Genomic DNA, 21264 nt, shown 5'->3' with positions numbered 1-21264 from the left:
GGGCCCTCCGATTTTGTCCCATCCAGCTGTTCAAGTTTGGCTTCCACCTCAGATGTGGTAATATCCACCTCCATATCCTCATTCCCATTTGTCATCCTTCCATCATCCCTAAGCTCCTCACTAGCCTTATTAAAGACTGAGGCAAAGTACTTATTTAGATATTGGACCATGCCTAGGTTATCCTTAACCTCCATTCCATCCATCTGTTAGTCTATAAGGTGCCACAGGATTCTTTGCTGCTTTTACAGATCCAGACTAACACGGCTACTCCTCTGATACTCAAACAAATTTGTTAGTCTCCTTGGTGCCACAAGTATGCCACATTCTTTTTAAAGATGTAGTACGTCAAGATCAAATATAGATAACAGGAAGGTCACAACATTATTAAATGTAGTGAAAAAGAGGGTTTCTAAATCCCTTGGATCAGTGTCTGCCCTCACTTACACCTGTACAACTTCACTGATATTGCACAATGTAAATGAGAAATGAATTCAGCTCAATATTTACATTTAATTTGACTTCTTGGAACAAACAGACTGCCCAATGATCCAAGTGTGAGGAAAGATTTGCCTGTCAACTCTCCTGGTAAATCTAAGTGTTATATCGTTGCACACTTATAAATTCAATTTATTTATATAGTAAACACTACTTCAAACTTTGATTCAGTGTCTTAATTTTTGATAAATTAGAAATGTATAGTTCTATTTGTAGCGCATGATATGAATGAAATGTTTCAAAACTGAGTTTGAAACAAAATCTAACATACTGGTTGCTTATCAGAGAAAAGCATTTGTTGTTTCATGTACTTAGGTACTAGGAATGTCTGTTTAAAGATGTTTCAGCTGTGAGGATTCCCTTAATTCTTTAAGTATAGCATAGTTTATTTGTATCTAGTGATGCTGGGAGGCCAAATGAATAAAACATTGACCTCTCATCCTCTTGATTTTGGTACAGAGATAAAATTGATATATTAAGTGAATTACATTTAGGGTTTGATTTGGTAAGGTCCTTAACGGAGCTAGGTCGGAAACAGTTTTCCTGTCCTATGAAAATTTTCGAGATTTTGAAATTTTTTCCTTTCCCGAATCAGGCCGAAATGTTGAAATCTTGAGGGGAAAAAAGTTAATTAAAGGTCAGTTGAAACATTTTGTTTAAATTTCAACCATTTTGATTTTTTTTCTATAATTAGCTACATTTTGAATCAAAAAGCCATTCTGAACCAGAAGAACAGAGATTTTTGTTTAGAAAATGTCAAAAAAATTCATGTAGATAAATTACAAACTTTTTTCTCCCAAACCTTTTCAAATTCAATAATCTGTCAGAACAGAAACTTTTCACTGGAAAGACTTGGTTTCAATGCATTCGCATTTGCCAATGAAAAAACAGTAGTTGAAAAATTCCAACCAACTCTAGCACTTAATACTCTTTGCCTCATTTTATTGCTCATGTACTTAGGCATGTGCTCAGCACCTTACACATCAAGTACTTAGTAAGATTCTACATGCCTATTATTGGATGATAATCTACAAATCAGCTAAATGGAATTTGTCATAGTTTCTACAATTGCTGGCTCTGGAAAGTCTGAATGCAGGGCTAGTTTAGACACTGAATTATGGGGATATATTTCACTTTCTTAGCAGGTGATTGCCACACATCACAGTTAAAGATTATTGGCAAGGTCACAGTCACTTAAAAAATTAGTTTTTTAGTTCTCAGCGCTGATAGACTTGTAACTTTCCTAGAACTAGACTTTCTTTGTTTGCAAAGTATGGCATGTTATAGTCATGCTAGCTATAAAAATATTCTTTTATGCAACAATAATCTTTCTCAGTGAAAAATATTTTGAAAGCAACAGTCTGCTTTTAATTGATTACATTTTATCAAAGCAAGTCTCCTTCCTTGACTGACTGGCGTAATGCCATGTCTCTAACGACCAGCTGTAAAAAAGTAGCATAGAGTATCTTTGAAAGATTGACAAAAAATGTCTTATACATTACAGTACTTGTGAAAACTTCAAATAAGGTGATTGAAGTTTAAATGTTGAAACAGTCTTATCCGGTGTTTCGTACAAATCTATCTTGCAGCCTTTCATATCCCAAATGGAAGATACAATGTGGGAAAAATAAAGGAAGATTCAAAATGAGGGAGCAAGAAAATAGCAGTAGTGGAATTTTAAAATGATATTGGATCACCTTCTTGAAAACAAATAATATTTGTGTAATTTTGATCTCTTGATTTAGCATTTCCAAGTAAAGAATATAATAGCTGCAGAGTGAAAACCACAGCTTTGTTTGTCAGCATGACAATGTATAGTTTCATCTAAAATGAAGCCAGATGACATGGGTTCAGAAAACAAATAACATCCTATGAAAGCTACTTCCTGTTTTCTTTACCATGCATGTGATGAGATGGAACTTGTGATTTCCTTACAGATTTAAGAAGTTTCTCTGGAAGCCATCAATAATAACACTATTTGGCTGGACTGCAAAATATTTCTGACCACTAGTTTTTACAGAGGGTTTATTTCTGTTTGAAAACAAAATGAAATGAATTCTGTTTCTTTGAATTTGAATACTGTTGTGTCTTTTTTCCTGGAGGTTTTTCTCTGGTGTTCTTGTGACAGGTGGCCATTTAAGCAATGCCTTTGGATGTTTTTGTCATGCACACAGGATGTTGTCCATACATTTGATCTTAACATAAAAATTAGCAACACTTTTTTAAAACAAATTGTTGCTCTATTCATAAAAATATAGCTGCTTCACAAACACACAATGGCACAGCAACTGAACAAATTAATATAAATATTGCTGCCCTGTTTCCTCCAAGCATTTTTTAAACTGTATGGGAATAATTCTAGGCTGTTTCTGTTTAGCCAAACTACTAATCCTCTCAATCCTTTTCAGTTCCATGGACACTGCTCTTAATATTTAAAAAACCCAAAAGCAAACAAAACTAAACAAATCCCCAATAACATTAATACAACATTACTGGTGAAAAGTTTTGAAATCCAAAAGTGACGTTTTCAGTAGAAAAATTAATATGGACCCTTTAAAAACTATTCCTGAGCTGAATCCATCCTCATTTTACAACATCAGCGGAAGTATTTCTACTAATTTAATCAGCGGAACATCAGCGGAAGTATCTGCTAATTTAATCTCTGGGATAGCACTTGGGACCAAGGCTTGATCTCTATGGCTGTATACTTAGTGAGGCTTGTTGACTTCTGTTGGCTAGCAGCCATGAAATCTGTATTTCAGTTTTGGGTAGGGGCTTATATACATTTATCACACAGATGCTTTTCAGTGTTTTATATCAACTGTAATTGATCACACTAATTGGCAGTAGTTAAAACTTCAGAATAAAAATGCCTTAAAACTTTAAATCAGGCCCATATTTCTTCACCAACTGAAATGCTATATCAATTAGGGACTTTGACAAATTTTACATCAAAACCTAAATCTCCCCTTTGATCTTCAAAAGTGTTCCCTTCAGAAGACAACATCTTGAAAATACTCTATTTTTACAATAAATTAATCAAATGGAAAAATGGAAAAAGATGTTGTGGTTTCTTTGGTACTGGAGTCAGGATATTTTACAGTGCTATGCATTGATTCATGATGTAAATAAGTGTATTGTGAAGAAAGCATGGAACAACAGTAGGTGTAAGTCTTGTTTCACTGTTGACTGTATCTGGTTCACTGATTCAGCTTTTCATTTGCATAGATCCAGATTCTCAAGCTGTTTTCCTATTTAATTTCTTGCTTAATGTTTTCTGAACTGCAGCCTAAAAATGTTATGTTCGTATTTGGTATGTCAGCATATGCTGCTAAAAATCCCTTTCTCACTCTTAATGAATAATTTTTGTCTCTTTTTAAGCATATAGAACCCAATCTTGCTATACTGCGTGGACTCTTATGAAATGCTGTGTACCCACAACGCACAAGAACTCTTATGAGAGTTGAGGGATTTCAGATCTGTAGGACAGAGACCTAAATTTTATGGTCCATATTCTGCTCTGTTAGGCTTGTGAAAACCCTGCTGCAAATAAATTGTGTTTGTAGGTATTTGTGATGGGTTCTGTCACAGAGATCCCCTCGGGACTGTCACCTGATGTGCTGAGATTACCTCTGAGTCCATTTTCCCTGCCAGCGTGGGACTCCAGAACCCTGTCTTGTTGAGTCAGACACGCTAGCCTGCAGCAACACAGACCCAGGGTCCGGGCCATGCCCCCAAAGCTGCAGGTTTTAAGTGAAAATAGCTCTGCAGGTTAGCTGACTCCAGCACCTAAACACCCAACTTCCAATGTGATCCAAGCCCTAAATAAATCCATTTTACCCTGCTTAAAGCTTATACAGGGTAAACTCATAAATTGTCTGCCCTCTATAACACTGATAGAGAGATATGCACCAGCTGTTTGCTCCCCCAGGTATTAATCACTTACTCTGGGTTCATTAATAAACAAAAGTGATTTTATTAAGTATGAAAAGTAGGATTTAAGTGGTTCCAAATAATAACAGAAAGAACGAAGTAAGTCACCAAGCAAAATAAAAGCAAAGCATGTAAGTCTAAGCCTAATGCATTAAGAAACTGATTACAGATAATATCTAACCCTCAGAGATGTTCCAATAAGATTCTTTCACAGACTAGACTCCTTCCTAGTCTGGGCCCAATCCTTTCCCCTGGTACAGTCCTTGTTAGTTCCATCAGACATCATATGTGGAAAACAGGGACTGTCTCATGACTGGCAGCCCTCTTTGTTCTGTTCCACTCCCTTTTATAGCTTTAGCAAAAGGCAGGAATCTTTTGTCTCTGGGTCCCCACCTCTCCTTCTAAATAGAAAAGTACCAGGTCATATGTCCTGTCAGACCTCATTCTTCATTACCCACAGCTTGCCCACACAGACACAGGAAGGCATGCAGATCAATCATGCTCAAACCACTGAGCTATCCCTCCTGTTTGTAAACTATTTATAACCAATTGTTTTAGTCACTGGGAGCCATCAAGATTCTAAATCACCGTCAATGACCCACACTTTGCATAATTACTATAGGACCTATATTTGCATAATTACTATAGGACTTCATATTTCTAGCTTCAGGTACAAGAATGATAGATGCATACAAATAGGATGAACACACTCAGTAGATTATAAGCTTCGTAATGATACCTTACAAGAGACCTTCTGCATAAAGCATATTCTAGTTGCATTATAGTCACATTTATAAGCGTATTTTCATAAAGCCTATGGAATGCAATGTCAGTGTTGTCAGAGCAAACTGTGACTGTCCATCCTTTGAGTGCAAAAGAGTGCAATGAAGAGAACCACAATACTTTTGTGAATTTCAAAATCACAATCGCAAATGCACACAAGGATATAATTCCTAAATATATTATGCTTAGTTCTTTTTCATGAGTTAGTCATACAAGCATTTAAAACAAAAGTAGAGTTTAGAAAATTGCACTTAGAGGATATGTTGCCTTAGAAGCAGTTTTTTAAATTAATACCAAAAGTACTTTGATTTATTACTTGTAATGTACAACAGATTAAACTTCAGTTGAATTAGTATGCCTAAAAATGCTCTTGCATATCTGTCTTCACCAGGTAAATCCTTTTTGAAAATTTGTTTAAATCAAGAATGTGAATATATACCAGTATTTTAAAAATAAATTTACTCTTATGAAAAGTATTTTGTTTTACACTTTTTGATGAGTTGCTATCAATTGATATTTCAGGGGATAGTTTTTACATCAGTGGTCTCAACAGTCAGTCTTATTATTTACCAGTATGCTATTAAAATATTCACAGCTGTAGAAACAGCCTTTATTTTTGCCAAAGATTAGCTATTTGAAAAGAATTTTTACTTTCCAAAGGAGCTTGACTCTTAGATTTTGTTTGAACTCCTCCTCTATTATCTGCATGGTATCCGTGTAGATCAGTATGCAAGCCCCACTTTGATCTTCAAACAGATGTAGCAGCTGTGTCTTTTTAAATAGGTAACAAGAAACACAAAACTAATTTGTGGTCTATATATGGAATGCTATTGCAGTCAGTGATGATTCTACATGTGGAAGGGAGGCTCGGGGCGGGTGAAGGAGCAAGGACGTGGCAAGCTCGGGGAAGAAGGCAGGAAGGCATGGAGTGGAGGCAGGGCCTGGTGCAGAGCCAGGGGTTGAGAAGTGAGCACCCACCAGCAAATTGGAAAGTTGGCGTCTGTAGGTCCAGCCCTGGAGTCAGTACCTATTGAAGGAGCCGCATATTAACTTCTGAAGAGCCGCATGTGGCTCCGGAGCTACAGATTGGTCACCCTTGGCCTATTATCTAAGGAGATGCACTTGGAGAGACCAAGGAGGGAGGCAATGGTGTAGCTATCTCTGTAACTATGTCAGAAACTTTCTATTTTTCTGAACTTCTGGATGCTTACCTGATCCAAACTGAACCATTTGAGGTTTGCCCAACGTTACCTAAAGAGCTTTCTATAAATCCTAACTATTTTCTTTATTTTTAATACTCTAAAAACTGTACACTATGGGAGGTTGGATTTAAACAGTGGTGTAGTAGTGTAAAAAATAAAAAGGGGGGGGGCAGGTAAACTACATCTAAACTAAAATCCTTATTCCCCAAATGAGAAGTGGGTATACTCAGTTTACTGCAGTCACCCTCAACTACACTACTGGATTTAAATCTTTTTTTTTTTTTAAATTCCATTTCCAGCAAATAATTTGTATTCTAAATTTTGTAATCTAGAGGGAATTTCTGTTGTAAGAAATGTTGGGGCAGAATTCCTATCTGAAGTATCCTTCCCCTTTGTCTCATGCCATAATCTACTTTAGATGTTCATAGGGTGTCAGTTTCATCACATATAATGCAAGAATCTTCCTCTCTCTTGTTCTTGCCACCTAGAAAACCCTTTCTATAATATCTGTTTCAGCTTCATTCTATCTTCTTTTAAATCATATATTTTCCACTGTGCGTACCTTTTAGTTTAGCTCTTCCTTTTGGTCTCATGAGTGAATGGCGTTGATGGACTTATCCTGTAGAATATAGACCAGAACATTATACTTTAATTAGATGGATTTTAAAACTCTCTTGCACTCTTCAATATTTGTTTAGGCAAACTCCAGCTAAAATTACTAGATGGATAGAGGAACTGCAGGATAGAAGTAACTCAAAGACACTAAAGGCTCAGTTTGAAAGCTGCAAACAGGACTTAGCTCTTGAGAATTGCATTTTCTGACTGCAGATGGATTGAAGCATTCTGGGATGTGCATTCTGTTTCACTATAATTTAGGAATAGGCTAAAGCTGCAAAAATTGATTTCAGCTTTTCATTTTAGACATTTTGTAGTTCAGGTTTGGTTTGCCCATTAAAAAAAAAACAAAAACACTTGTGAAACTCAAATTTCATCTTGCATTTTGATACCTCTTCTCTCTCTTACCTCCCCAAAGTTATGATGCAGGGTTTGATTTGGTCTTATCTCCACTATAAGAGGAGTTTGACTACTTTCTGCATGTCTGAAAGTGGTTTCTATATATACAACAGTCAGCCTTTTGAAATAATAAGACACATAATGCTGATTAATCTGGTATTGTATACTATAAATGGGGCCTGGTCTACACTGGGTGTGGGGTCGATATAAGATATGCTACTTTAGCTATGGGAATAGCTTAGCTGAAATCGACGTATCTTATTTCAACTTAGCTCCTGTTCTCATGGCATGGGATCGATGGCCGCGGCTCCCCTGTTGACTCCACTTCTACCTCTCACCCTAGTGGAGTTCCGGAGTTGACGGGATCCCCAGTAGATTGATCGCTACCTGCCGATCCGGCAGGTAGTCTGGACGTACCCTAAAACAGAAAATGGGGAAGTCAGTTTTATAACAGTGGAAGGGTCAGTCCTTGAGGGAGTTAGTTAAGGAAGCTTAATGCTTAAAGTGATAACTATAGGCTTGCAGTGTAATTACCTCCATCTGATTTCTGCTGCTTATAAGAGCACAAATTGGAGGAAAAACAATTTGTAGAGAATTTTGTTACACTCTCAGTGTGTACCAGTCCATGAAAAATTAGTAATTACTTTGGTGTCAGAAGAACAAACCGTGTCTTGACATGTTTCATTACTTTGTTAATTTAAAGCTCCTTTTGGTAAGACTTTTCTTTCACTGAGCTGTTCTGTTAGGGCTCCCTGATAACAGCATGATTGTGGAGAAAGAAAGAAACTGACATTCCATTATGAATGTATATTAGAGTGGTTCATCCTAACCAAAACAAACTGATGTGCTGATTTGTAAGCCAGTAAAGGTGCAGAAGAGGGGGAGGGGTGAATATTGGCAAAACATAGATTAAGTATCAAGTTCGTTCTATAAAAACTTTTCTGGCTGTTATCCATATGGTGTTGGATGCTTTCAATGTAGTTGAAAGTTACAGGCTGATAACAGTTTGACAGTGATAAACTGAGTCATCAGAATTGCGCTAATGGCTGGTCTTTAATTCAGAGCCCCTAGTAGATTAATAGGCATGTCAAATTTATATCACTCATTGCAGAGTTTCAAGCTCTTGTTACAGTCATGATTGCAGGGATGGATATTAATAACTTGTTCTTATTGTTAAGTTTTTCTTTTCCCTTGTAATTGTTGTCTAACTATATAAATCATGCCATACTTGCTTAAGATGAAGTGTCTTTTGTTTTCCCCATACTGAATTAAAATAAAACTAACGATCTGGCTTTGTGATAAGGAAGGCAAGAGAAAAGGGAAAACTTATGGGATAGTACCATTAAAATGTTGAAGAAACGTGTAGAAATATGGTGTAAGGGTAGAATTTTGAGAAGGGTCTAAGTGATTTAGGAGCACAAGTCCTGTTGTCTATTGGTAGTTTTCAAATTTCCACCCTGAATTCCTACTGTGGGATCAGCTGTGTATGCCACTTCCTAGAGAAGAGTGTGAAACACTTTCTAGACAACTAACTTTTTAAAGTACACCTGTACCCTGATATAACGCGATCCTCGGGAGACAAAAAATCTCACTGCCTAAGCCTTCCTTGGTGCAGCAGCCCCAGAGGGACACTTGGGCCACCCCCCCTCCACTGCCTGCTGCCGCCGCCTACGTACCTGCGTTCCGCCTTCCTCCCTCAGTCCCAGTCCCCACGCTGCTCGCGGTGTTGCTTCTCCTCAGGGGTGAGGGAGTGAGGAGGGACCTCGCAAGCAAGCGGCAGGCGGGGAAGTGAGATGTCTCAGTCAGGCACTGGGGCCACCAGCTCAGGGGAAGGGAGGAGGAAGGCGGACACTGGCTCTTCCTGGCACTTGTGTGGGAGATGGCTTGGCCCCACGCTCAGGCAGGGGGGAGTGACTCGGTGCTCAGTCAGTGGGCTGGGGGCAGTCACTCAGCCCGGAGTGGCTCGGCCCAGCCTGATACTCGGAGGTGGGGGGGAAGTAGCCTGGCCCCGTGCTCGGGCTAGCCTAGCCCAGTGTGGGGGCAGCGGCCTGGCCCGGCCCAGTGCTGGGGCTGAGGGGGCTGGCCTGGGGGGGCTGGAGTGGGTGAGCTGGGGCTCCTCTGGTCATGGGAGGGGGCCTTAGGGCTCCTCCTGTTATCCAGGGGCAGGGCCCCAGATGGAAGGGGCAGGGCCAGCAGGCTAGCCTCCCTAAAGTGGGGGTTCACCTGCCACCCATGCCCAGATAGTTGTTACTGAAACATTTAGTGCACTGGGTGATGTACATGACGTGTTATGATAGGCATGTATAGGACCCATGGATTTTGAAAGATGTGTTGACCATTGTAACCCTGGAGATAATGTCTGCACATTTTGCCAGATCACCTTGCATTTTGCTGTAACCCTGGGACTATCTTTCCCAGACCTGAAGAATTGCTCTGTGTATCTGGAAAGCTTGTCTCTCTCTCTCCAACAGAAGTTGGTCCAATAGAAGATATTACCTCACCCACCTTGTCTCTCACATTCTAGACAGGAGAGACAAAAGGTTGCAGAAAGGAATATTATCCCACTTTAGAGAGAGGGGACATTAATGCACAGAGAGATTAAGTGACTTGCCTAGGGTCATGAAAGAACTCTGTGGCAGAGCCAGGAAGTGTTCCTAAATCTTTCAGTTCCTTAACTACAAGAACAACCTTCCTCTCTTGGACGGATGGCAATTCATAGAATCATAGAAATGTAGAACTGGAAGGGACCTTGAAAGTTCGAGTCCAGTCCCCTGCCTTTACAGCAGGATGTAGTTCTAACATGCAGCCTTCTACTGTGCTGATTTTGAGTTGTTTTTTTGTGTTCTTGTTGCTTGCTCCTCCTCCCACCTTTTTATAAAAGGACACGATGGCTAATTAGACATCTAGAAATTCTTTTCTCTTGGTCCAGCAGAGTTTGGATTTGTTGACTTTGAGGGCATACTGCAACATCAATGTATTCTGTCAGGCTTTCCCTGCAGGATATATTCATTAGGGTAAGAGTAAGTTGGGCTGGTGAGAATATCTGTGTGGATTGGTAGGAGTTATGGATTCTTAGGGGGCAAAACTCTATTTGGCTTGCACTTGAGGAATTTTTGTTGATATTAATATGCCTGAAGTTTGTTCATGTACTTTTTTTTATATATAATATGTTTAGTGTCTTTAAGTTTGGAGAGAGCTTTAGTAAACTGAATAAATAATTCATAAATTCTTTACTTTCCCAGAGGTAAGTGATTATTTATTTGAATAATCTGTTCTTCATGATTGAACGGTGGTGGTGTTCCAAAATAATCCCAAAACAAACAATCTATCTCCCTCAAACCTAACTGGAAATGTAAAAATGTAACTGTCAGATATGTTTAGAATCCCCTGACCCAGTTACAGCAGTTTACATTTGTGATGTGGTTGGAAGCCCTGTGGTGATCATGTGTAGCCAGGTTAAAAGTCAATCACAACATGATTAGGTCATACCCACCCTACACAAGACAACAGTATTTGAAACAGGTGCCCTGTCACTGTTGTTTATATTATAGGCAGAGCCAAAATGCACTGAGTGATCCCAACAGCAGGCTCTATATTGGAGTGTACTTTTAAAATTATAAATGTAAATGGAAGCTAGCAGTATTCTTAATGATGTGAGTAACACCTGGATTCAGTTTGCCACCAATTTGTTGATTTGCTACACTTCAGCAGATGACTTAACCTTTGTTTTAGTTTCCTCATTGGTAAAATCTCAATAATACTTGCCCAACTCTGTAAAGCAATTTGAGATTTGCTGATAAAAGGCACTATACAAGTATAAAGTGGTGGTTGTGATGATTACTTTACAAAGATAGCTGCATATGTAATTGTAATGTACTGTAGGAGAGGAGTTTCAGAATGAACTGAAACTGTAAATGTTGCCTGGTTTAAATGCATTTTGGATCTGTATGTCAGCTGAAAGCAAAAGTTTAAGTTGCCTTTATCTTCTTCCTGGTATAATTTTAGACGTGGTCTGAAGAAGGCACAGCTGGCCTGATTTTTTTTTAGTAGTGTTGAAGTCACTGGGAGCTATGGGTGGTCAGTGTTGAAAATCAATTCCACATGTCTCAATAGATTTGTAAGACTGCCTCTTTATTTTGGCTTTCAAACCATATGAAAATAGTGTTTACTAACTAAAGCGAAAAGAAAAATTTGTCAGGATTATATCCAGTTTAAACAAAACAGTAGGAAATCTAAGGTGTCTGTTTAGCATTTACGTTGCTATTTCCCTGCGCCACTCCCTCTCTTGCCCAGTATTGATCTGGAGAGTCCCAGGCTAAAAATGCAAACAGTAAATGCTATCCTTGTCTCATCTTTCAGGCCTAAACGGCAACAACAGAACAACTTTTCCCTGTTTCCTTCCACAAAAGGCTGGAATTTCAGAGGGGTAAGTTTGGGTTTTTATTTATTGTTTATGTTCTCTCCCCCACTCAATACACTGCTGCTAACCGCCTCCACAATTCACTTTGCAATTCAAAAATGTGTAGAGGGTTCGTATTAGATTTATGGTAAAGTAATTATAGAGAGGAGGTTTTAAGTTTGCAGCCATTAAAGGCATCCACAAATACAACTTTCATTTGTGCAAATTGCCTAATTTAAAGCAGTGTCAGTAATCAGGTGTTTATGGCAACTAAAGCTGAGAGACGTATTCATATTAATGGGATTTTCTTTTGAAATTTGGCCATTTTCATGTGTCAAAAACTTCAGTGAAATTGAAGCAACAGCATTTATTTTTAACTGCATTTTTCACTACATAGGAATTAAAAAAAAAAAAAAAAAAAAGCCACTCGAAGCCAGGTTTTTATTGAAAATTTGCACATGTAAATTTTGGTAAGTACAGTTGGAGAAAGATAACAAAAAACACATGGTCTAATGGATTATGCACAAGGTTGGGAGCGAGGAGATCCTAAATTCTGTTGTTGTTCTGTCAGTGATTGGCCTGAGCAAGCCACTTAACTTCCAAGTCTCAGTTTCTTCTTTGTAAAATGGAGGAAAACAGTAAATATTTAGGAAGATAAATACAGATCATACAATTATCTGCTCTTTTTCCTGCAAACCCTGTATTACTAGAGTTTATTGATCCTTTCATCTATTCCTTTGTGAGTTATATCTAAGACTGCATCACTCTGAGAGGAGGTCACAATCTTTATCTTTCCTTGACTTTTGGTTGGAAAACTGGGGCCTGGGTTCTTTTTTCTTCAGACACAGGTATTCCCACATAATAATCCAGCCAAAAAGGATACTGGAAACTAAACTGAAAGGTTAATATTTGCTGAGGCAACAGAAACTGTTTATGAATGTCTGCTGTAGCTCTCACACATGTGCAGCAAGTCACTTTCCCCAAAGGATGCAATTTAAAGTTTTTGTAGGCAAAACAATTAAAGTGATTTGATTAAATGTGAAAAAAAAAGATACAAATTTGTGGCAGTTATGGTGATGATCCTGGACAGACTCGTGTGTGTATTTATAGTAGCTTAATGGAAGGCTGGGTAGAAAGATTTGTCTCTTACATACAGTATTTTATGAATTTAGACCTCAGTTCAACAAAATATTTAAGCACGTATTTCATCCCTATTGTACAAAGCACTGAAGGACATGCCTGTGCTTAAAAGTTTTATAAGTAGGGACTGGATACTGACAGGTTAAGGTGTGTATTTGATCTTTATATAATTAAATAATGTAATAAGTATATAATATAATATACCAAGTCTCTCAATGTTCATTATTTATATTGTCTATTTACTTTTGCATTATATTAAATTTGGACACTGTAAATAAACTAGTTAGTTTCACTCTTGTTTGTAGCCAATTTTGTATTTTCATTATTTGGCTCTGACACATTAACAGGATGCTGCAATATTGAGGTTACAAATGTTGCAGAGGAGTGTTGTTCTCTTAAATAAAACTTCTCCATAAAACTAAAAATGTGAACTATTTCTACCAAATAAAATAAAACTTGTTCCTAAATTTGGGACTGTAACAATTTGGAGAATCTGTCTATGTACAACTTACGAATTCTGGTTGATACAAAATTGTTGAATCATGGAAAGCCTTAGTGGATGTGGAGTCAGCCATCTGCTGTCACAGATGTTGCAGATCCCTCCCCGACCAGGTGCTATGATCAGTCACCTTGGGACAATGGGTAGTGCTGTTGAACATCCTTCCAAGATACTTTTGGAATGGAAAGTATTGCATTATCGTCATTCTCTATGACTACCTCATGTGCTTTTTTCTCAAATATGTATTGACTGCTCAGCAATTTTGCTAAAAATGATTGTGAAATGATAGATTTAATGATTCTAAGGAAAGGAGGAAGTGAGAGCAGCAGAATAAGGACAATAGGCTTCAGAAAAGCAGACTTCAACAGTCTCAGAGAAATAGTAGGTAACGTCCCAGGGGGAAAAAAATCTGAGGGATAAAGGAGTTCATGAGAGCTGGTAATCTCACAAAGAGACAATATTAAAGGCCCAACTGCCAACTATCTTGATGTGAAGGAAAGATAGGAAGACTATTAAGAGGCCCATATGGCTCCATCAGGAGCTCTTCAGTTACCTGAAAATCAAAAAGGAATCCTACAAAAAATGGAATCCTGGACAATTTGCTAAGGAAGAATTCAAAAGTATAGCACAAGCATGTAGGGAGAAAATCAGAAAGGCTAAGACACAAAATGAGTTACTCCTAGCAAGGAACATAAAAGGCAAAAAGTAGTAGTTCTTTAAATAAACTGGGAGCCAGAGAAAGATGAAGATAAGTACAGGTCCTCTGTTTAGTGGGGAAGGGTAGCTCATATGTTATGACATCAAGAAGGCTGAGTTGTTTAATCCCTACTTTGCTTTAGTCTTCACTAAAAAGGTTAATGGTGGCCAGATATTCAACACAATTAATATTGTAATAAGCCAGCAAATGGCACCTAAGGGCAGTCAAGTCCTGGAGGATCAATAGCTTGAAAGGGCAAGATGACAGAGGATTCCATGGTAGATGGGAGGAGCTTGAGGGCAAGTGCCATCTTGGCTGTAGTGTCGGGGGGAGGGGGAGGAGAGATGGAGGGCGCTGCGTGGAAGGAAGAAGGACTGTTTTTTGCTTTGGGAGTGGGTGTGCATAAGCCAGGGGAAAAGGAGCTGTGACAGACACTACCAAACTCTGACTTGTCAGCACTTCGGACTTAAACTCGCAGGTGTCCTGAAGGAATGTGGAGGCTGAGTAACTGAGGAACGGCATTCCACCTGCGTTTACCACGTGGCCAGTATTTGACCAGTCTCACTTTTTTTTTTTTTTTTTTTTTTTATGGATTTGCCAGTTGCTGGATGTTTTTTACGTGGGTCTAAAGATTTCCATTATTATCACAATACACTAGGATATCTAATATTAGAAGTGTCTGTGTCCAGCTAAAGAAGCTGCAGTGTTCCCACTTCGGCAGTTTAAGCTATAACAGATCAAAACTGTTGAAAATATAGCAGCTGTCTGCCTACCAAGACACAAGTGCACCATGCCTGTGTGTGTGAGAGAGGGTATGAGTCATGCAAGAGTGAGGAGATGTGTGAGGCATATTAAATAATGGAAGATCAGGGCGATAGTGCGAGTGATCCTACTACACCCCCGAAATAAAGCTCGCATCAGAAAAGGCACATTCAATGACAAGTGGCTAAATGAAACTACATTTGAGAGTGGCTAGCAAATGTGCTGCTAAAACAAATGCCCATTTGTGGACAGTGATGGTATCAGTTTTATCTATATGTGTTACCTATACTGTTAGTGGCTGTTGAAGGGGGCGGTTGTGGATTTGCCTGGGGGTTGAGGTTGTGGGGGGGGGGAGGGGAAGGAGGTTTCTGGTTTTTTTTACATTTCAAAGATGGTAACCCTAATTCCAACAGGCTGGAGGCCCAGACTGAGCAACGCAATCCACGAAGCTAGCATCTCAACTTTATGTGCAGCACTGGTGGGGTTAGAGGCTTTGGATAGGGAGTGATGGTTTTGGGCACATCTGGATGTGCTACTGTTTCACTATTGTTGAATCCCCTTACGTTCTGCACCCATCTCCACTTTGGCCCATTGGTCTATCTCCATTCTTCTGCCTAATATTCTTTTATATAAATGCTTTGAACACTTCTCAGTGTGTAACTAGGTTTTATATTAGGAGTTTCCAGACCCACATGAGAAAAGGAGGCAAATGCCTGACCTAGAGAGGAATAAGTGCAGGCACACTACTGTGGGACATCTGTCCGCACCTATGTCCAGCACAAGGGGTGAAGGTGGGTGAGATGGCATGATATTAACAACATAGGGGAAAGAAAGTAAGCCAAATTAGGGAAAAACAGGGTAAAGAATATTTATGGAAGTTAGATGTACTCAAGTCAGCAGTGCCTGATGAATTTCATCCTAGGGTACTTAAGGAACTAGCTGAAGCAATCTTGGAACCATTAGCAATTATCTTCAACAACTTCATGGACGATGGGTGAGGTCCCAGAAGCAGTAGATGTGATGTATGTTGATTTTAATAATACCCTCAGAACATTCCCATAAGCAAGGTAGGTCTAGATGAAATTACTATAAAGTGGGTGTACAACTGGTTGAAAGACTATATTCAGAGTAATTATCAATGATGCATTGTCAAGTTGGGAGGACGTATGTAGTAGGGTCCTGCAGAGGTCAGTCAGATACTATTCAATATTTTCATTAATGACTTGGATAATGGAGTGGAGAGTGTGCTTACAAAATTTGCAGATGATAGCAAGATGGGAGGAGTTGCAAGTGCTTTGGAGGACAGAATTAGAATTTAAAACAACTGTGACAAATGAGAGAAGTGGTCTGAAATCATTAAGATGAAATTCAATAAAGACAAGGGCCAAGTACTTTACTTAGGAAGGAAAAATCAAATGTATAACTACCAAATGAGGAACAACTGGCTTGGCGTTAGTACTTCTGAAAAGAATATGGGGGTTATAGTGCATCACAAATTGAATGAGTCAACAATGTGGTGCACTTGCAAAAAGTGCTAATATTCTGGAATGTATTAAAAAGTGTTGTACATAAGATATGGAAGGTAATTGTCCCACTCTACTCAGCACTGGTGAGGCCTCAGCTGGAGTACTGTGTCCAGTTCTGTGTACCACACTTCAGGAAAGATGAGCACAAATTGGAGAGAGTCCAGAGAAGAGCAACAAAAATAATAAAAGGTTTAGAAAATTAGACCTATGATGAAAGGTTAAAAAAACTGGGCATATTTAGTCTTGAGACGAGAGGATTGAGGGGGGACCTGATAAGTTTTCATTTACATTAAGGACTGTTACAAAGAAGACGGTGATCGGTTGTTCTCCATGTTCACTGAAGGAGGGATAAGAAGTAATGGGCTTAATCTGCAGGAAGGGAGATTTAACTTGGATATTAAGAAAAACTTTCTAACTATAAGGATAGTTAAGCTCTAGAATAGGCATCACTGGAGGTTTTTAAGAACAGATTGGATGGGATGGTCTAAGTTGATTTGGTCCTGCCTCAGTGCAGCAGGCTGGCCTTGATATCCTCTGCAGGTCTCTTCAACTCCCTACATTTCTATGATTCTACTTCTGTCTTTTTGGTTTTTTTCTTGATGATTCTACCACCTCCATCTACTAAAGGACCAATATTGTTGTTAGTATTCTTTTTCTTCCTAATATACTTTTAAAAAACTCCTTATTGTCCTTAACTCTGGTGGCCATAGAGTTGGGACCTTGTGACCTTTTGCTTCCTTTATCAATTTTCTACAATTCCTAACTTTTGATTTATACTCATTACTATCAACTTCCCATTTCTCCATTTGTTATGTATCTATATCTGTGTGTATCTATGTGTAAAATATATATACACATATATTTACTGCTCCTCTAGGCCAGGTTGGTTTTTTTACAAATAAGGCCTTCTTTCTTGATTTGTGGGATTGTGGCTTTGGGGATGTTTTTGAGCATCCAGTAAAGTGTTTTTAAACCATTTCCAATTAGCATTCATATTTTTTCTGTTTAAATTTTTCCTCACTGTTGATTTAACTCACAATTGTCAGCTTTGTGAAATTGACCCTTTAAAGGAACCTAGTATATACACTACTGAACTTTATTCTGTTTGCACATAACAAATGTGATCAAGCAATGATCACTTGTACCTAAGTTACCACTAGTTTTTAGTTCTGTGATCAGTTCTTCTTTATTTGTCAAGATGAGGTCTAATACGGAATTGCCCTATGTTGGATGCAACACTTTTTGAGTTAAGAAATTGTCATCTATAATATTTAGACATTTCAAGGATGTTTTAGTACTGGCAACAAGAGACCCCTAGCATTTTGTAATTGTATAAGTTTTATGAAATATTACAAGATTGCAGTTTCAGAACAAAATATTAATTCCTTGGAAAAGTTTGGACCAAATATCTTAAAGGATCAAGGACGAATCTGCATCAATAGCCCTCCTGACTTGTCTGGACACTGAAATACACAGACAAGTGAGCACTGAACAAGAGAGCCAAGTTTCATTCAGCATTTGCAACTCATTGGCATCAGCTTTGCTTTGATGGATGGAAGAAGTGTGTTCAGAAAAGCTTAGTGAGCTGTCTTCAGGTCACTAAGGTTTTGGTACAGATGGTGAATAATAAAAATAAATGTTGATATCTTTTCAAAGAGGAGTACAATTCTAACTGATAAAAAGAAAAGTTGAATTAATGTTGATGACAGAACAGTGAGTTTGGTGCTGTCATACTTGGGCATGACAAACAAACCTCTGAGGAGCTCTTGAAATTTGTTCACTGATGATGATTTGTTGAAAACTTATATAGCATGTCATCTAGAAATAGCATAAAAGATTATTTCAACAGCCCCAAAGCCACAAGGACAACCAAAAGTGGCAAAGGCATTAAATGAAAACATTGTGCTCACTTCCCAATCTTCATTTGACAGTCAGTTTGATACTTTGAAATGTCTCTTGTCTAGTATTGAGAAAAATGGGTCTGTTTAAAGCATCAATCAGCATACACCAACGCAAACCTCAAAGTGAGATAAGGAGGGCTCGGATGTTAAACATTTACCAAGGGAAACTCCTCTTCACTTCTTGTAGTTGCAATAATTTATTTTATCAGGGGAAACTTTCCCCCCCTCATGCTGATAGCAATCAATTTGAGCCCTGTATATAGAGATCAACAAATCTTCATATTTCTGTTTCTTAATGGGAAGTTCCATGACTAAAACAGTCATATAGTACCCAAACTTAGTGATGCTCTGTGTGTGTGTGTACACACGTGGCTAAGAGCAGCTGGGGCCCTACACTGAACCTGATGGAGTTTCTTGTTCTGTCTATCCTGTAATACAATAACTTTAGAACACTGCACCCAACCAGTTCCAAAACTTCAGGGAATGTTCTAGGCATCAGTGGGCGGAACCCTATGTATTTTGGTGAAAGTCAAAAAACCTGGTGCTGCAGACAGAGTGCCTATACATATCAGAGGCAGTAGTTTAACTTGCTCTGTGGGGAGAGTATGTATTCAGGAGTCTAATAGACATGAGAGTATTAGAGGGAAGGAGAAATATGGACCTGGAGAGAGAGGAGGAAAAAGTAGGGGTAGAGGGAAGCAGCAGGGACCAAAGGGATGAGGAAGTGGTGGGGAAAGCTGTGAGAGGGGTCCACAATGATTTAAAATGGAGAGCATAGACTGTAGACTAGACTCTGGATGATTATTTGAATAATGGAATGTAAAAAAAAATAGACATTGTGATGATTTGGTGAATCTTTCTGTACAACTTATACATTCTGGTTGATAGTATAAAGTTATTCTTATGAAGTTGTTGTATTTTTTGAATACCTGTAGTGGCTTTCATTCTTGTTGATATGGGCTGTTTGTGTCATGTACTTTCCAGATCAGGTACAATGGTGGGAGTGGGGAGAGGAATAGAGGGGTCAGCGCTAGTTCCAGGAGTTGGGCAATTGGACTGTGAGGTCTTAGGTCTTGGCAGGGGGTCCTGGACAGAGGATCTGCAGCTCAAGAATGCGCTTAAAGAACCTAAGCCAAGTGTAGTGCCTGGACTTGGTTCAGACTCTGGAGGCTCAAAGCACACTGAGTCAGCAGTTGAATCCCTCATAGCAATTTGAATGTCCAAGATGTGGGGAGCTCAACTAGATTTGTGACAAATGGGTTTGATATGGAGAAATTTCTAAAAGACTAAGGGGGGAAAAATGTTGCCTGGTCAATGAGGAATGGTGGGTTTGTGGGAATGATTGGAAAGAACCATCATTTCACCCCTGCTTATCACTGAGATAGGCATGCCTATTCTGTTCAACAAAAAACAAATACGATAGTCTGCAATATTACATTTATGTTGGTTTTTCTCTCTTCCTTTCTCTGTGCACCCAAATTGGCTGAAAAACCTCACTGCTAAAATTAAATAAAAAAATGAATAGTGAAATCTAAACCAACATTTTTGCTTGAAATATTTTTAGAGGCATGTGTTTGGTGTGCAGTTGCCTGAAGATTGGAGATAATTTACTGCAGCACAGTTTCTCTTTATTTCCTCCTTTTTGTTCCATTTCCTTTTTAGTTTTACAAAAGTATTTAACTAACCAAGCTGCAGATGCTGCCACCTGTGAGCAAAGCCGGTATAATTTATTAGATGCCTGACAAAGAAATGTGCTAAACATAGTGAGGTCAGTGTTTGATGCATAAGCAGTTTCTCTGATATCCTGATTTCAAGTCTGTGGGAGGAAAAGGTAGCTTGCATGCCAAATGGGATAAATTCCACAATTCTCAGACGGTATTTACAAAAAGTATTTACAATACTTGCACATGTATTTTGTGCAAGTTGGCTGACTTCAATTATTCCCATTATGAAACAAATCTAAGCAGAGTAAAAGTTAATAAGAAAGAAAAGTTTTTCTTAGCTCTGACTGGCAGGTTCGTTACGTAAAAGAACTTTTCAGTAAAAAGTAGCCATCTACCTCTCCTACACTCTTGGATTCCTATAGCAATATAACACTTGATTGCACTTAATGCATGTATCTATTGGTTTTTATCTCTTTGACTAAACAACAAGAATGAGACTGTTGATAGGAGCAAAATTCAAGTAATATCAGACTGTTCTCACTTGAGATAAATTGGAGTAAAATTATATGCTGGTGATTCCAATTTGAAAGTGCTACAGCGCCCTATTATTCCACTGTTACAAGGAAGAGTATTGGAATATGGCAAATATCAACAGGACTTTTTGTTATAAAGTGCAGTAGGAACTAAAATGCTTGAGAATCTTTCCATGATTCTTTTTTGTATTTATTGTGCATGGGTTTAGTATGCTGTTGTAACACCGACAGACCCTGGTTGTCAGCGGGGAGGATTGAACCTGGAGCTTAGTGCCTGAGCTGAAAGCCATATGTCTCCCAGTTAAGGCTGTAGAGCAAACTCATTAATCTCTCTCTAAGTGGCCTCGGTGCCATTAACTGGGACAGAGCACCACACCCAGGAGTTATGTGGGTTACATATTTCCCCTAGCTGAGCAAGTGCATCCCAAGCATCAGAGACTTCCCAGCTGAAATCCCGGACAAGCCCCCACTTGTAACACCAACAGACCGCAGTCACCAGTGGGCAGGATCGAACCTGGGACCTCTGGAGCTGTATCCAGTGGATATAGTAGACTTAGATTTCAGAAAGCCTTTGACAAGATCCGTCACCAAAGGCTCTTAACCAAAGTAAGCTTTCATGGGCTAAGAGGGAAGGTCTTCTCATGGATTGGTAACTGCTTAAAAGAAAGGAAACAAAGGGTAGGAATAAATGCTCAGTTTTCAGAATGTAGAGAGGT

At 38.8% G+C, this 21264-nt stretch overlaps 1 protein-coding gene across 1 annotated transcript in view; it reads left to right on the top strand.

Annotated features, from left to right (window-relative positions):
• ARHGEF3 (Rho guanine nucleotide exchange factor 3) overlaps positions 1 to 21264 on the top strand; it is a 256764-nt gene that overhangs the window by 60650 nt on the left and 174850 nt on the right. The window contains exon 3 of the mRNA XM_032798832.2: positions 11787 to 11853. Within this exon, the coding sequence (XP_032654723.1) occupies positions 11787 to 11853 (67 nt within the window). The remainder of the gene's footprint in view (positions 1 to 11786; positions 11854 to 21264) is intronic.

Source organism: Chelonoidis abingdonii, chromosome 17, assembly GCF_003597395.2.
Source record: "Chelonoidis abingdonii isolate Lonesome George chromosome 17, CheloAbing_2.0, whole genome shotgun sequence".
Taxonomy (NCBI): domain Eukaryota; kingdom Metazoa; phylum Chordata; order Testudines; family Testudinidae; genus Chelonoidis; species Chelonoidis abingdonii.
Note: the sequence above shows the minus strand (reverse complement) of the source record. Positions and strands in the feature narration are given on the sequence as shown.